We start from the raw sequence: 15,557 nt of genomic DNA on the forward strand, positions 1-15,557 counted from the left end.
TTTGAAAATTATATTTCCTAAATAGAGGGTTATATATGAAATACTGATGGGAACTACTCTAGAACTAGAGTTGCCGGAGTCAGGAATAATTCCACTTGCCATGTCATGTGTTTACCCAAAAAGACTATTGAATTCATACATCAGTCAAAGGGGAAAAGGGGGGATTATTTTCATTTCAAGATTTTAAAAGGTAAAAGATGTACTAGGGTGGGTATCAGTGTTAATCCTTGACTTCAATTGCATTACAAACAGTATAAGGGATATGGGATATATACAAATACTGTGATTTACTGATTATTTCAATAAATTTCACAGAATCATAGACAGTAAATCCTGGATAGGATGGTAATGGTAAGTACGTGCTAAATAAAAGAACAGGTAAGTTTCTCCTTAAAGACATCTTAAAATGAAAGTTTTTTGGGAAAGTCAAAAAATGCTTCATATTCTGAATCCAGATATATATGTATATCATCAGCAAATATTCATGATTGTCTAGATTTGATTCTCTAGAATAGTCAGCTAAACCCTCTAATTCATTATCTGTTTTATAATTACACTTAATTCAAAAAAATAAAAGCTCACAAATAATCCAAATTCTCCCATCATCCAACTTTCTTCTAAACTTTTTGACAAAAGGAAGAGGGATGGGGAGGGTGCCATCAAGGAACTTGAGTAATTTGTACTTGTCTGAATGTAACGCTTGTTTTTTTGTTTTTTTTTTTTTAATTTATTTATTTGAAAGACAGAGATCACAAGTAGGCAGAGAGGCAGGCAGAGAGAGAGGTAGGGAAACAGGCTCCCCGCTGAGCAGAGACCCCTATGCGGGGCTCCATCCCAGGACCCTGGGATCATGACCTGAGCAGAAGGCAGAGGCTTTAACCCACTGAGCCACCCAGGTGCCCCATAAGGCTTGTTTTTAAAGAAATGAAAATTTAAGTCAATTTAGCTCCTTTTCTCAAACAAGGGCAAACACTCAGAATCATTCCGTAAACCCTTGATGAAAGTAAGCAAGACGTGTGAGGCCAGCCTGTCACTGTCTACACAGTCAGGGCTCCCAAGTGAGCAGACAAGGGGGGACACTCAGAGGGGAAAGGCAGTAGAAGAGCTGGGGGCTGTGTGGGAGCTATGTGGGGGCTGTGAGGGGGTAGGGAGAGAGAAGGCACCCTTGGGTATCTCCAAGTAAACGAAGCCCCAAGCTCATCTTTAAGTGCTGAAGAGCCTATAAGGGAAATAAGACCAGGAACAAAATTTTCTATCTTTCCTTGAGATTCTTGCTTTCCACTTGTTTGATAAATTCACATTAGGGGTATTGACCCGTACTCGCCTATAAATAGAAGTACAAGGTTACCTGGATCATGACCCACCAAATCTTCCTAGACTTGGAGTGCCCGGATTCTGTATACATGAAAAATGGACAAGCTGAGTTTTTTATTATATATCTTTTAAATTTTGCTAGACTGTGAGAAGCTGCAATACATTCATGATAATCCTCTGTTGTTTGTGGCACATAAATTAGTACCATCCTTTGGCAAACAACTGTAAAAATGAAGCAGAAGTCTCAAACAACCACCCATTAACCTAGTAACTCATATTATAGGAATTTGCTTTTAACAAAGTAATCACCAGCTATATGCATATTCATTTATATTATATATGTATACACATACACCTAAAATATCTACTACCATAATATAAAATATCTACTACCATAATATAAAAACTGAAAATATAAACAGCCTAATGTCTAAAAGTAGAAAAATATTTATTGAATATTACTAAATATTATGTAAATTTTTCCCATGGTACATTATGTCCATTAGCAATAAAAATGAGGGCTATGCAGAAATGTGTGGAGATGTAAAAACTGGAATTGACTCAGAGAGTTACTGTATTAGCCCAGTAAGAAGTGTTACAGTAAGGCCCTGAACAACAAGGTGGGGGCAGTAAGGAGGACAGAGAAGGCAGAGATATAGAAATACTAAGAGAATAATATCAAAGACTATTACAACCAAAGACGTGGGATGGGAGGTATATGCAGCCATAAAGGAGACTGAGGTTTCCAGATGTTGTGACTTGTGACTTGACATTTAAAAAAAAAGTAAGGAGCAGCAGCTCATTCTGGTGAGAAGATGAAGAGTTTGGTTTTCAACATCATCACCATAATAATACATTTCCTCATATGTTGCTTTACTATTTGCCGTGTACTTTTGTATATGTTAAAACTGCTCATCTGATCCTCTAAGAAACCTACACAACACAGGCAGAAAAGGCATTTTGTTTCCATTATCCAAAGGAAGAACAGGAAGCTCAGATATCGAAGTCCAACACACCAGTGATGAACTCAACTACTAGGTCAGGTTCCCTGATTCTAAGTGCAGTGCTCTTTCCACTGTACCATCCTGCTTCCAGAATTCAAACTGGGGGACCTACACAAACACTGCAAATTCAGGAGAGAGTATAATCTGAAAAGAGAAATTAGTTTCAGAAAGCTGGAGACCCAATTCATGGATAAGAAGTCCATGTGCGCTGTCAGGGAGAGAGGAATGTTTTGCTTTGTGCCTCTGTGGACAGTGGGTCGTGGGATAATACCTGTAGTACAGACTGCTAATTACCAACCTTATCCCATATCCACTCTCTCCTTCTTACTAACAGAACTCTGCACAGTGGGTGTGGCTGATAATTACAATTCCTAGCCTCCTGTGCAGACAGAGTGGCCAGAGATATATCTGGAAGTTGCCCAGTCAGCCTCTTTGCCCTTAGCCTTCTCTCCTATGTTTCGTCTGGAAAACAGACATAATGGTTAGTCACCTTGCAAGATCAAAGAAAGGCCCAGGGGATGCCTAGATGGCTCAGAGGGTAGAGCATTTAACCCTTGATCTTGGAGTCATGAGTTCAAGCCCCACATTGTGCTTTAAAAAAAAAAAAAGGCCCAGGAAATCGCAAACCTTAGGTGAAAGAATGCAAAAATGTCCATCTTTGTGCCACTAAACCAGTAGCAGCAAAATTCTACCTCCTAAAGCCCTTCACATAGAAAATTAATTCTTATAGTCAAGACTGGTACTAGTTCTAACTGCTTTAACACCTGGCCTTCTGAGGCTATTGTTTTCAAGGACTACTATATTCTCTCTATAAAATATCTGTGACTTACACTGAATGAATCATGGCTGGTATGACCCTGCGGCACTCTTTCAGTTCTATAGTTGTAAAATATCCAAGCTTTGAAAATTTTGTTTCTAGAATTTTAAAGGGCAGAGAATAAGAGAAGCACCAGTCCTTCTGGGGTAGGGATTTATTTATTCTGCTTATTTTAATCAAAGCCAATAGAACTGGCTTTGAACATTCCCCAAAGAATTCTCATACTTGGGTAAAATATATCTTGCCACCCTTCCATCAATAAATACATGGTCATTAGTAACACATGAGTAGTGTTTTCACACTACTTTTCAAATAGCGTCAAAGAAATATTTTTTCCTCTAACATGATGCCTTTTAAAAATGTATTTAATGATCTGATTTAAAAATCCCAGACATCCCAGAAGTTATTTAATAAGAGACCCTAAAAACTAAAATTTTCTGAGAAAGCACCTAGCCCAGTGATTGGGATACAGTAAATGCTCAAACATTTGCTAAATGAATAAAAAGTACTATAAAGTGTATGCAGAAGAGAGCAGCAGGATGCTCACCATAAAAGAAATTAGCATATTTACAGAATCTCATACCTACCAGTAAAATAAAACAATCAGCTGGTTGTGAGATAAAAGTAATTTGGTTTCTGATAGCTTAATCAACAATGAACTGGGCCATTAAATTAACAAATTTAAGTGTTACAACTTTCTTTAAAGACGAATGCAATCTACATTGTATTAATTAAATAGCCTAAGGAAGTACTCAGTCACTCCAAGCCAGGAATGTTTGCAAAGAGCTATAAAAATTCTGAAGCAACCTTGACAGCCTTTAAAGGATAAGTGTATTTATTTAGGTCTAAACTTGCAGCAAGGAACAATTTCTAATGAAATGACTTAGAAACTGCTGAAAAAAAAGATTAGTGATCTAGGTGTTGCAAAATAGTCTTTTCTCTCTCTAAATGTAGCATGTTATTCACACAATTTATTACCAGCTTTGGTTTCAACTAATTCTTTGGAAATTGTGAAACATGATTAAAAAGCAAACTGCCTTTTTCTCGGCAAGTTTTTTCTTTAATTAATGCAAGCTACAAGATAATTTGAAACCTAATTTCTCTGAATTTGTTCGCAATCTGCCTTCTGTCAATTAATACCTGGCTTGGATTTGTATTTGAGATTTAGAATTCAAGATAATAATAAGGAAAACTTACTAAGTTTCCAGAATTCATTCCTAATACTGATAGAATACAACAATGATCCTGAAACTGAAAATAACTCATCTTGCATGTCAGGTATAATTTTAATAGAAATATTAATAAGTATAAAATTTCAATTAAATTTCACTAATTTTATTAAAATCTTATTTAAAAGTTTTTAGCAGGGGACAGAAGAGCAGGTTACGTGGTAAGCTAAATTATTTCTAAATATATACATGTAAGCCTATGGTGGTTTCATCAATCTTAACAACTCTATATACACATAAAAGAAATTTTAAAACTTCTGGAATGGACAAACCATAAGAGACTCTTAATGTCACAAAACAAACTGAGGGTGGCAGTGGGGAGGAGGGGTAGGGAGTGGGTGGTGGGGTTATGGACATTGGGGAGGGTATGTGCTATGGTGAGTGCTGTGAAGTGTGTAAACCTGGCCATTCACAGACCTGTACCCCTAGGGCTAATAATACATTATATGTTTATAAAAAAATAAAAAATAAATAAAAATAAAGCCAGTTAGAGCTGGGGGGGAAAAAAAACAACTTCTGGAATGGTAGATATTAGGGTTAAAAATAATGAACATCTGGGCCATATCAGGAAAACACTGATGGAACTATGCAAGTCCTACTTAACAAAATGACTATATTCATACAGAAGACTGCGTGGTAAAACTTACACCAATGATAATTTTCATTTTACACTCATTGTTTAAAAAAAAAGTCAATATACACCAAGAAAATTCTTCTGAAAGTTAATATAATGCTTAAGTAAAACAATAATTAGTCATAAACCCTTTGAATTCGAAGGTCTGGGAGGTCGTGTGACTGATGAAACCATAAACAGAAGTGTTGAGGCTGTTACGGCATAATCTTTCCAATACCATCGCTTGAGCGATAGTGAACACCCAAGCAGGTTCAGGTTGGGAACAGGAGACAGTTACGTGCTAGACACTTCACATCCTCTTCTTCCCATCTTCTTACATTTTTAACCCTTGCCCAGTCAAGCCAGAAAATTATCTTCTCCTCCTCAGTTTAATCCATTTATACCAGAACTCATAAATAGTACTTATAGTACTTACAGTACTTAGTTCAAAAGAAATACTGGTCCTAAACTTAAAGTAAAGAAAAGTAAATCTGTATTTCAAGTCAAGTTAAAACTAGAAAGAATAGCGGTGTCTGGGGTTTCAGTCGGTTGGGCGTCTGACTCCAGTTCAGGTCATGATCCCTCAGTCCTGGGATCAAGCCCGGCATTGGGCTTCCTGCCTAGCAGGGAGTCTCCTTCTCCCTCTCCCCCTCACCCGTCTTGTGCTCTCTCTCTCTCTCACTCTCTCAAATAAAATATTTACAAAAAAAAATACTAGAAAGAATAGTGTCTCAAAGACAAAGTTCTTTAAAATTAAGGCTTCAAAGTATCTTCAAAATTTCTACCAAAATGTTTCCATCTAGCTCTTCAGAATTCCACTAGGAAAATTTTCTGTATTTCAAAATAAAATGGCTATTTAATCTAACCATTTATCAAAAAAATTCAACAGCAGTCTTAAAAAGATATTTGCACACTCATATTCATAGCCACATATTTATAATAGCCAAAAATGGAAGCAAGCCAAATGTCCACTGACATCATACAATGGAATATCATTCAGCCTTAAAAAGGAAGGAAATCCTGTCATATGCTACAACATGAATGAATCTTGAAGACATTATGCTAAGTGAAAAAAGGCAGTCACATAAAGACATATACTGTATTATTCCACTTGCACAACCTATCTAAAATAGTTGAATTCATAGAAACAAAGTAGGATGGCAGTTACCAGCGGATAAGGGGAGAGAGAAAAGAAGTATTGTTTACTGAGTACAGAGGTTCAGATTTGCAAGATGAAAAAGTTCTAGAAATCTGTTTCACAACAATGTGAATATACTTAACACTACTGAGTGCTTTTTTTTAAAAATTTTATTTATTTATTTGACAGGGAGAGAGATCACAAGTAGGCGAGTGGCAGGCAGAGAGATGGGGGGAAGTAGGCTCCCTGCTGCGCAGAGAGCCCGATGCAGGGCTCGATCTCAGAGACCATGACCTGAGACCATGACCTAAGCCGAAGGCAGAGGTCCAACCCACTGAGCCACCCTGGTTCCCCACCTACTGAGCACTCTTAAAAATGGTTAAGATGATAAATTTTACATTACTTGGTTTTTACCACAGTTAAAAAAATTCAACAGTATATTTTTTCTGTTATTTGTCCTTATCAAATACAAAGTATTTAGCTATACATGAATTAAATATACACTCTAACATGGAAATTGTTTATACAGGCTTTTGCTTTTCTTTAAACTCCCCTGCCTCCTTCTGCCATCTTTTTTTAATGGGAAAAAAAAAATGACATATAGAGTATGGCGTCTTCAACTGAGGAGGAGTAAATCCAGTCATATAGAAATGTCAGCTCTTTAAGAAACTCAGTCCCTACAACTCTGGGATGAGATTCTTTTTCCTTAGGAATGTCAACCTTAAAACAGCCAGTTATTTTACCACCAAAATGCACTTATTTGGGAATAGCAGGGTAATTACAATTCAGGACAAGCACACTGAGGTTAGGAGAGAATTGGGAAGTTTTAAACAAAAGGTCATTGGAAAAAAACAAGAGTTGGAAGTTGTGGTGGTTTCTCATAGGCCGCAAGGGGTGGTTAGTACGTTGTTGCTGGGGCAGGGAGGGAGCTTTCTTCTCTCAAAAGTAGGAGATAAATTCCTACAAGAAAACTGTCCTCCCTTATCAAGTTACTTCTTATTGGCCTTCTTCATGCTGATGATAATGTTCACTCATTTCGAGAAAGACTAGAAGAAGAGTCACTAAGAGTACATTCTTCTCTTCATAAAGACATAAACCTGGCTACAATTAAAACCAGAGCCCAAGATAAAGAAATATAACCTCAGTCTGAAAGGCAGAATCAGATTCAAAGAATTGCAACTTTTAATTTTACTGACAAGCTTCAAACAATGTGTGATCCTCTAACATCTCACACTCAGAATTTAAGTTGATTCTTAACATTACGTAGTTTTGTGTTTGTTGGTTGGTTTTTTAAGTTTTAGAGTAGTTCTAGGTTTATAACAAAAATGAGAAGGTAAAGATTTCCCCTTCCCACATATGCAAAGGCTCCCCCATTATCAACGTCATTCACCAGAATGATACTTTTTTTTTTAACCAGGATAAACCTAAATTGACACATCATAATCACCCAAGTCCATAGTTTATCTTAGAGTTCAGTGTTAATGTTGTACATTCTATGGATTTGGACCAAAATATAATGACATAGATCCATCATTATATCATACAGAGTATTTTCATTGCCCTAAATATCCTCTGTGCTCTAACTACTAATCAGGACCTGAGCCAAAATCAATAACCAGATGCTCAACCGGCTGAGCCACCCCGGTGCCAAGGAAACAGAGAATCTTTATTAAATAATAAAATATAATGAACTTTAAGCTGTAATAGCAGTAACATGGTTTATTTTGCATTTTTAAGGTCCCGTTTATTTTCTTTTTTTATATAAGTCCTTTTTAAAAAAGATTTTATTTATTTGAGAGAGAGAGGGAGTAAGAGAGCAGGGGGAGGAGCAGAGAGAGAAGGAGAGGTTGATTCCCTGCTGAGCAGAGAGCCCCTACACAGGGCTCAATCCCAGGACCCTGGGATCACGACCTAAGCCAAAGGCAGACACTTAACCAATAGAGCCACCCAGACACCCGTAGGTCCACTTTATTTTCAAATAAGGATTCTAATATATTTGATTATCAATATGATCAAGTTTTGCTTTTAATAATTTTCAAGCTGTTACTTCAAACAAAAAATACCACATTCTTGAAGGCAAGATAATTACTTTTCTATCCCTAGAGCTTAGCACAATGTTTGGCATAAAATGACGTTAAATAAATGTTTTCTGAATTCATACCTCATTTTTAGCAAAATATACAAAATATTGAAGCTTTATTAAAACTAACCACTTGCTTTTGCTACTTCTGCATAATGTGCACTTGAGCACAATCAGAAACCATCTCAAGACAAAGGAATCCATAATGGAACAAAGGTCCACAGTTTTATGCTCACCTCTACAGGTCCCTTTCCTACTTTCAGCATGTTAGTTATCACCAGTTGATTCCTAATCACCCTTGCTCCTACAGCAACCATTCTAAAGCTTCTTCAGTATCAAATCCCCAATACCTCTCTCCACTTCCTCACTTTTTAAGGTGGCCTTGCTCTATTTTTCTTAGAAAACTAAAACCCATGATTTCCCTCTTCTTCACTTCATTTCTGGTTGACCTTGCTCTTGTTTAGTTTTTCAAAGGACACCATCTTCCTTCTTTTCACCTGCATTCTCTGCTACCAATTCTACTCTAGTAGAACCAGTCTGTCTCCTCACCTTCCTCTGCACCTTCTGGCCCTTATGTGATTCAGGCTTTTCTCCATTCACTTCTACTCCGAGCCTTGACGGCCAGAAATGGCCTCTTCCATTCATTTCCATGTTCAAACTATACCACACTTTCAAATTACTCCAGGAAGTACAGACCAATTCAATTTTCATTAGTTCTTTCTTCTCTCAGCCCTAAAGCACTGAAGGTGTGTAATATTTACTTTCTTTTTTTTTTAATTTTTTTTAATCTTTTTAAAATTTTTTTTTAATATTTACTTTCTAATTAATTTCTTCCTGCTTGTGGTTATGTCTTATACTATAACTCTTTATCTATATATTTTCCCCCAAAACTATATTGTAAACTATATTTACAAGCTATTTTAAGGCAAGAGCTATCTTCTCACTGTATAAAATAGTCTTCTGTTCTAATATACATTCCAATATTTTTTGATAATGGAATGGTAATAAGTTTGCTCAAAAATTAACTTTCCTATGACTCCCACAATATTCATCATTATCCTGAATATACTGACCCTTTCACATCATGTATTTAATGTACGCACTGTTTTTTTCCTACCCTTTGTTCACATAAGCCTTATGTAATTTAAAGCAAAGCCTTCTCTTCTGGTAGGATTTTCTCTATTTAACTTACTTTGTAATGGTAATAAACAGTCACCCCAAACTGGTGATTCTGGGGAGGATGACAGCTTAAAATGTGATTGAAAGTTCCACAGATAGGATACTGAGAATCTAATACAAAAATACGAAGTCACCTGCAAAAATGTATATGCATGCTGAATTTTTCAGGGGAGCAAATCCACATTTTCATTCAGATTTTTTTCCCTCCTTAGGACTTCAAGATTAAGAATCACCAGTTTCCTCTGGGGCACCTGGGTGGCTCAGTCAGGTTAAGTGCCCAACTCTTGATTTTGGATTGGGTCATGAGCTTGAGCCCTGCATGGGGCTCCATGCTGGGCAAGGAGCCTGCTTAAGAGTCTCTCTCTCACTCTCCACCCTCCCTCACCCATGCTTGTGTTCTCTTTAAAAAAAAAAAAAAAATTCACCAGTTTCTTCAAAAAGTTAAATACAGAATTATCTTATGACCTAGAAATTCCAATTTTAGATACATGCCCAAGAAAACTGAAAACATGCTAACACATAAATGTGCATATGAATATTCACAGCAACATAATAGCCAAAAAGTGCAAACAACTCAAATGCCATCAACTGATAAATGGATAAACAAATGTGGTGTTACTATACCATGGGAGAGCACTAGGCCATAAGAAGGAATGAAGTATCGATACATGCTAAAACACAGATGAACCTTGAAAAGTGTTATGCAGGGGCGCCTGGGTGGCTCAGTCATCAAGCGTCTGCCTTCAGCTCAGGTCATGATCCCAGGGTCCTGGGACTGAGCCCCACATCGGGCTTCCTGCTCAGGGGGGAGCCTGCTTCTCCCTCTCCCACTCCCACTGCTTGTGTTCCCTCCTCACTGTGTCTCCCTCTGTTGGAAGGAAGGAAGAAAAGGAGGAAGGAAATATTATGCAACGTGAAAGAAGCCAGACACAATAAGCCCCATATCGTATGATTCCATTTATGTGGAACATCCAGAGTAGGCAAATATCCACAGAGACAGAGTAGATGAGTGACTGCCAGAGGCTGGGGAGAGGGTCTAATTGGGAGTGGTCTAATTTCAGTGTGATGAAAATGCTCTGGATTTAGAGTGCTAATGGTGGTATAGTGGTATAGTGGTAATGGCTGCACAATTTTGTGACCGTACTAAAAACCAATGAATTGTATATGTTAAAAGGATGAATTTATGGAAAGTGAATACTAAATCTAAAAAACCCTCCTCTTACCCAGCTGCATGCTCGATATCTTTTGCATCGTATTTCCCTACCTAAACTTTACACATTCACATATTACTCTGAACCACCACTTTTTCTTTAGGTTCCTAATTTACATGTAGTTTCTCAGGCTGGAAAATTCCAGAGTTCTTTCTAATTTTTTTTCTCTCAGTTTCAATATCCATCAGTCACCAATGCCAGGCCTTTGTATTAATAATAAAAATGGTTGCCACTAATGAACATGTAATTCCTGCCAGACACTATGCTAGATGATCCACAATTATCTTTAACTCTCACAATCATCATACATTTTACAGAGGACAAAAAGCGAAACAAAAAGGGTTCCTGTTCTTTGGTCTTTCTCCCTCCCATCTATCCTCTACCCTTCAGGCAGTGATCCTCCTAAAATAAATCTGATCATATTACTCTCTTACCTAAAGCTCTTTAAAGGCCTCCTACTGTCATAAACTCCAGACTCCTTTGCTTGGTATAAAGTGCCCTTCACGATCCCACTTCCCTCACCACTTCTAATGTCAGCTTCTTTTGGTCCCTGGACCATGCCATGCTCTTTCTCCTCCTGCCTTTGAATTGGCAGAATTCCCTTATTCATTCACTCAACAAATATGTATTAAGTGTCCACTTTGTGCCTGGGCATTGTACTTGCTGCTTGGGCACATGTGGTGAACAAAACAGATACAGGTCCTGCCCTCACAGTACTTAAGTTCAAGTGGAGGAAACAAAAATAAACAAGTAATTTCAGATTTTGCAGTAAGTGAAATGAAGGAAGCAGGAATATCCCTGGTAAGGAGTCAGGGGAAAACTAAAATGAGTTTTAGTTGTTGGTCTGGTAAGAACTCATGTGGTGACATACTGTGAAAGCTGAAGATTAAGAAACCAAGTACGTGAAAAACTGACAAGAGGAGAGGGAAGTGAGTGACAACAGATGCTCCTGGGGACATAGCAGAGCCCAGACCAAGGATTTCTATAGGCCATGGTTAAGAGTTTGGATTTTATACTAAGTGCAATGGAATTCACTGAAGCATTTTAAGTAAGGGAGTGTCAATTTTGCTGAATGGAGAAGGGATTGGAGGGCCACAAGATACAAACAGGATCGCATGGCCTAAAGATATAGCAGTGGTTTAGCTGAGAAATGTGGATGATTTGGACAAGGGCCTGATAGTTAAGGAGGGAAAAAGTAGACAAATTAGATGCAGAATTGAGCTGACTTGCAAGTCATCCACTGAAAGTGAGAAAGAGATGAAGAGAGGATATACAGAGTTTAGGGAACTGTCATTGGAGGAAGTAAGCTTACCAAGGAAACAGCATCAGAGGATCTCAGGCCGATGCTGACTGAATATTCAAGAGGTTGATCATTTTCATTTTATACTGTCATCAATTTGCCCAGGACTTTTTCCAGCAAAATTCAGCCATATAAGTGCAGGTGCAAAGGGGACAAAAGGTTGGGTCCATCAAGAGTATGAGTTCTGCCAGAAGAATAAAAGGCAGGGAGGGACAAGGAAATGGTGCATCTTCAAGGGAGAGACCATAAAATAGAACATGCATTATAAACTGGATAAGGGGGTACAGATGGGACAGAAAATGTAAGACTCCACGGATGGGAGGTATAGATGAAGTTCAAGAATTGTATCCTTGGGGTTCATAAGGGAGTTTATAAAGACAAGAGACTGTGGTCAGACAGGACCAAGTTATAATTGTTTCTTCAACTGGGATTGGTCATTTCCTGCTCTAGACAAACATGACTATTTGATCTCCAACCACAGCCATCCTGCTTTTCTGCTCCTTGTCTTCCCATAACCTCCCAGCACTATCACCTAAGTTCCTTACGAACTCATTCAGTCTTAAAGGCTCATCTCCAACTACTCCTTCCTTGAAGCATTTATGTTTTCCCCAGGGGGATCTCTCCTCCTGGTGACAGCCCTCACCCAATCTGTACTGCTGGTATTATTCATGCTACCAGGTATTAACCATTCTTTTCCTTTCTAGGCCCCTTTGCTCAATTGGGAAAAGGCATCATTATAAACACTCAAAAGTCTCTAGATCTCTGGCACCAGTACCCAGAACTGTGCCAGACCCGGAGCAATCACTCAATAAATGCTGAGGTCTCTGGTACCTGGGCCACCCAACCTCACTGGTGACCTAAGGCAGGATTCCACCAAAATCTAACAAAAGCTCATAATCTCCGTTCATAAAAGCCCCAGATACTTCCATTTACCTCAAGTGTGGGCTCCACCTTCACAAATCTAATTTTAACCCATTCAAACCACCCTCTTGCGTTAATCAGCCCCAGTAGGATGGGAGGATACAGAGCCTGAACGATGACTGGAAACCTGGATGCCCCAATTTGAGAAAAGCCACGTTCACTAAAAAATAACAATTTTCTTCACAGTTTAATGCAGTGCAGGAAAGACATGAAATAAGAGCTAGACCAAATGGCCTCAGGAGAGTTGCCAGGAATGAACTGGAACAGGGTTGTACTCATGGTCTGACTTCAGCCTGGCGCCTACCTTTCACCTCTCCAGCTCCAGCCGCAGGGGCCGTTTCAGTGGTCGCCCCCGGGGTGGCTGCCATGGCTAGCTCCGCCCCAACCCAAAAGGGGAGTGGAGTGGGAGTGGGTTCAGAGGACCGCCAAAACCCCGACTTTGGAGTCGCAGGGTAGGAAGCAGCCGCGGTAGCCACTCCGGGTCTCCCCCGGAAGCACCACGCACCCGGCGGTCACGTGACGGGCGCCGGGCGGGGCCACGCAGGTTTGTTTTGATTCCCGGGTTGTTGAAATGTCAGCACGTGGTCTCGGCTGTAGCGCTTTGTATCTTCCCCAGACTTCAACCTTCTTTCATCGTAGTCTTTTCTAGGATTAGTTTCTGCTCCCCGTCTTTTTGCAGGCAGGTCGTTCCTCTCTGCCTTGCCACTTTCCTACACCCAACAATATTGGAGTTTTAGGGGATGGTTTGCATAATGTGGGGCTAGCGGCTGTGGAATGGGGCTCTGCCTCCGGTAACTCTGCAGCCACGCTTACAAGGAGAGCTCAGGCTTCTCTTCCACCCTTCTTGCCCTTCTGGCAGCAACCTGACTCCATCTGGTTTTTGTGGCTTCTGGGGAATACGAACTTCAAGCAAACGTCCTTTAACTGCGTTCTCTGTGACTCATTTCCCGACCCACACAGCCAAATCGTTTGACCTATGGTTTCAAGGACAGTAACCGACAGCTGTCAGGCGTCTGGATTTATATAATGAAATAAACAACCGGCTGCCTGATCAAGAGGCCAACAGCCCCCACCCTTCTCACTTACTTTTCGTCTGGTCAAAATTGTAATGACTGGAGATGGATCTAAGTCGTTAGGGGCAGAAATCTCTTAGCCTTAACGTATTAATATATTAACATATGCCTATTAATGACAGGCAGGGGGTAGAAAGATAGCTATATCTTTTTATATACATACGAATGCCATTGACTAGTTTATTATCTCATTGGGTATGCAAGACAAAATGTAGCTAATAAAGCTAGGCAGTACTCACTGTCTGTGAAAAATAAATTATTTTTAAGGGTCAAATCCAACAGCTCAATCTTATCCTATCTCCCCCTTTAATTTCTAAAGTTAACAATCCAACAGAAATAATAAATGCAATATAGAAGCAAGCAACAGCTTAAGTGACCAGAGGTATCCGAGTTGTTTATTGGACACGTGATGTAAACTTAGGCACTTCCTCCAGCAATCCCAACCTCCTCTTAGCACAGCCCTTTTGGGAGTTTCCTTTTCCAGGGCTTAGTCGCGCTCCTCCCGCCTTTTTGGTTCCTCTTCGTCCTCCCTCAGAGACTGGGGTCTCCCGCTTCAGTTTCTTCTCCAGTACCCGCGAGGTGGGTGCCCCAGTGCGGTACCCCAGCCTCCTCCCAGCTCGCGGCACCTGCCCCGCCTTCCAGCCCCGGGCCGGCTCGCGCGGCGCAGGCGCACCGGCCGCGGCCCTGAGGCCGAGCGCGACCTCAGCAGCTTCTGCCTCCGCCTCCTGCGACCGTATCCGCGCGGAGCTAGTCGGCGGTCACCGAGACTGTGCTGGGCCGAGGCCCCGCGGGCCGCGCGTCGCCATGGGCGCGGGCTTGAGCAGCGAGGAGGAGCGGCAGCCCCTACTGGGGCCCGCGCTCGGGCCTGCGCCCGGGGCTGTCTGGAGAAGCCGGGAGGCGGCGGCGGCGGCGCTGCCCGCGGCGGCCCCGGGGCCCGGGCGGGTGTACGGGCGCCGCTGGCTGGTGCTGCTGCTCTTCTCGTTGCTGGGCTTCGCTCAGGGCCTGGTCTGGAACACCTGGGGCCCCATCCAGAACTCGGCGCGCCAGGCCTATGGCTTCTCCAGCTGGGACATCGCGCTGCTCGTGCTGTGGGGACCCATTGGCTTCCTGCCCTGCTTCGCGTTCATGTGGCTCCTGGACAAGAGAGGTGAGGGGCTCCGGGCAGTGCCGGCCGGTGCGGTCACTTCCCGGGCCAGCCAGAGTCCGCCAGCCGCCGCCCTCGGCTTCGTTTTAAGGGTTATATGAGGTGACCGAGTGTTGCTGGTATCCCATTCCAGACCAGGAACCCTCCGTCCCCAAAGCGACAGACATGGGGAGGCTTCTTTGCAGATACTGTATTTATGTTTACATCACTGTTGCCCATTATGCAACAGCAGAGATTAAGTGATCTCTAAATGTTCATGTTTTTGCACGATGTGGACATGAGAGCATTCCCGTGCACGTGCTATTTATGATTTTTACACCTGACCAAAATGACTGATGCTTTGACTTCAGAGGGATTTGGAGGTGTTGAGGGTGAAAGGTCAGAAAATAGACTGATGATGCCCAGATATGAGGAAGTATTGAGTTGGCTTTGCGTAATAGATGACTCCAGCCCAGGGCTTTCGGGGAAACTACATCTGAGTGATTTGATTTCTCTAAAATGGTGCATGGCAGCTTTAGAGTGTGTGTTTGTGAC

At 40.9% G+C, this 15,557-nt stretch overlaps 2 protein-coding genes across 2 annotated transcripts in view; one reads left to right on the forward strand and one right to left on the reverse strand.

The window, feature by feature from the left end:
* Positions 1-13,290, reverse strand: part of LOC111155051 (HSPB1 associated protein 1) — a 57,702-nt gene extending 44,412 nt beyond the window's left edge. Inside the window, exon 1 of the mRNA XM_022515078.1 lies at positions 13,111-13,290. Coding sequence (XP_022370786.1) covers positions 13,111-13,174 — 64 coding nt within the window. The 5' untranslated portion in view covers positions 13,175-13,290. The remainder of the gene's footprint in view (positions 1-13,110) is intronic.
* A 1,393-nt stretch (positions 13,291-14,683) lies between these two features.
* Positions 14,684-15,557, forward strand: part of LOC111155066 (disrupted in renal carcinoma 2) — a 69,439-nt gene continuing 68,565 nt past the window's right edge. The window contains exon 1 of the mRNA XM_022515097.1: positions 14,684-15,026. Within this exon, the coding sequence (XP_022370805.1) occupies positions 14,684-15,026 (343 nt within the window). The remainder of the gene's footprint in view (positions 15,027-15,557) is intronic.

The sequence above is a fragment of the Enhydra lutris genome, unplaced genomic scaffold (assembly GCF_002288905.1).
Source record: "Enhydra lutris kenyoni isolate GAN:26980312 unplaced genomic scaffold, ASM228890v2 scaffoldscaffold39, whole genome shotgun sequence".
NCBI classification, from domain to species: Eukaryota; Metazoa; Chordata; class Mammalia; order Carnivora; family Mustelidae; genus Enhydra; species Enhydra lutris.